The sequence below is a fragment of the Rhincodon typus genome, chromosome 45 (genome assembly GCF_021869965.1).
Source record: "Rhincodon typus isolate 14 chromosome 45, sRhiTyp1.1, whole genome shotgun sequence".
In the NCBI taxonomy this organism is placed as follows: Eukaryota; Metazoa; Chordata; class Chondrichthyes; order Orectolobiformes; family Rhincodontidae; genus Rhincodon; species Rhincodon typus.
Genome location: NC_063376.1, coordinates 2,389,873 through 2,390,847, shown reverse-complemented (window position 1 = coordinate 2,390,847; position 975 = coordinate 2,389,873). Strand labels below are relative to the sequence as shown.

The 975-nt window shown below is 64.1% G+C and overlaps 1 protein-coding gene across 2 annotated transcripts in view; it reads left to right on the top strand.

Annotated features, from left to right (window-relative positions):
• The first annotated feature begins 788 nt into the window (after positions 1 to 788).
• The window catches only part of LOC109914030 (P2R1A-PPP2R2A-interacting phosphatase regulator 1-like), a 50,439-nt gene continuing 50,252 nt past the window's right edge, over positions 789 to 975 (top strand). For both annotated transcript variants that reach the window (XM_020513603.2, XM_020513602.2), the window contains exon 1: positions 789 to 954. In XM_020513603.2, the coding sequence (XP_020369192.1) occupies positions 830 to 954 (125 nt within the window). In that variant the 5' untranslated portion in view covers positions 789 to 829. The remainder of the gene's footprint in view (positions 955 to 975) is intronic.

The window sequence follows — 975 nt, the reverse complement described above, 5'->3', positions numbered from 1 at the left end:
AATCCCTTGTACAACTATGGGAAGAAACCCACTCAGATTGAATGGGCTCAACGCTGGAATCGAACCCCAGTCACTCGAACTGTAAGGCACCATTGCAAACCACTGAGCCACCGCGCCCCCAGCAGCCTCCTCGGGCTTGGAGCAGTCGGAGAACGTCCACGATTGACGTCACCACGCCAGGACGTGCAACATAATATTCGCCAAGGTGCAGGGCTGGATGAACACAGCAGGCCAAGCAGCATCATAGGAGCAGAATATTCGCCAGCCTCCCTGTCCCCGCCTCCCCCTCGCCCAGCCCCCTCCCCTCCCCTTTTGTGACGCAGCAAAGCCGAGGGCGCGCACCACACTACAACGGGGCGCGCCCCCAAAGCCTTACCTGTCAGGCGTGTGACGTCACGACGCGTGGCCGCGCACGACGCAAAGGGGCCGTGCACGGGGCTAGCGCGCGTTGGCGTGGGTCAGCTGCCCTCCGCAGGAATGTGCCGGAACAGCACGATGGAAACTTAGCAACCGTGCGGCGGCGCCAGCTGGCGAACCCTTGGCGCTTCTCGTCGCCCCCCTCAGAAGAAATACCCCAGACCACCCACCCCTCACATCTCGCATTATTAAGCCTCGAAAATAATATGGACGAACATCGGATCGACACGACGGTTTGATTCCCCGAAGGACTCCTACGTGCGGGCACCCCCCCCCCGCCATTTTCCCGTCGGGGCTCTCCTCCCCCGCTGGCTGAAATTTGGTGCCGCTGGTGGCGGGGCCGCCGGACGGCTTGCTGCGTCAACGCGAGGCCGAGGCTGCGCGGCCTGCAGTTCGCGCCTCCCTCCTCTCGATGGCGCAGGAGGAGCGGATGGAGGTGGACCAGTGCGCGTGCGCGGCGGCCGGCGCGGCTGCTGGTGGCGGGGGAGGGGCGGTGCTGCGCAGGTCCAACAGCGCCCCCATGATCAGCAACATCAGGTACAGGGAATCAAGCAGGCT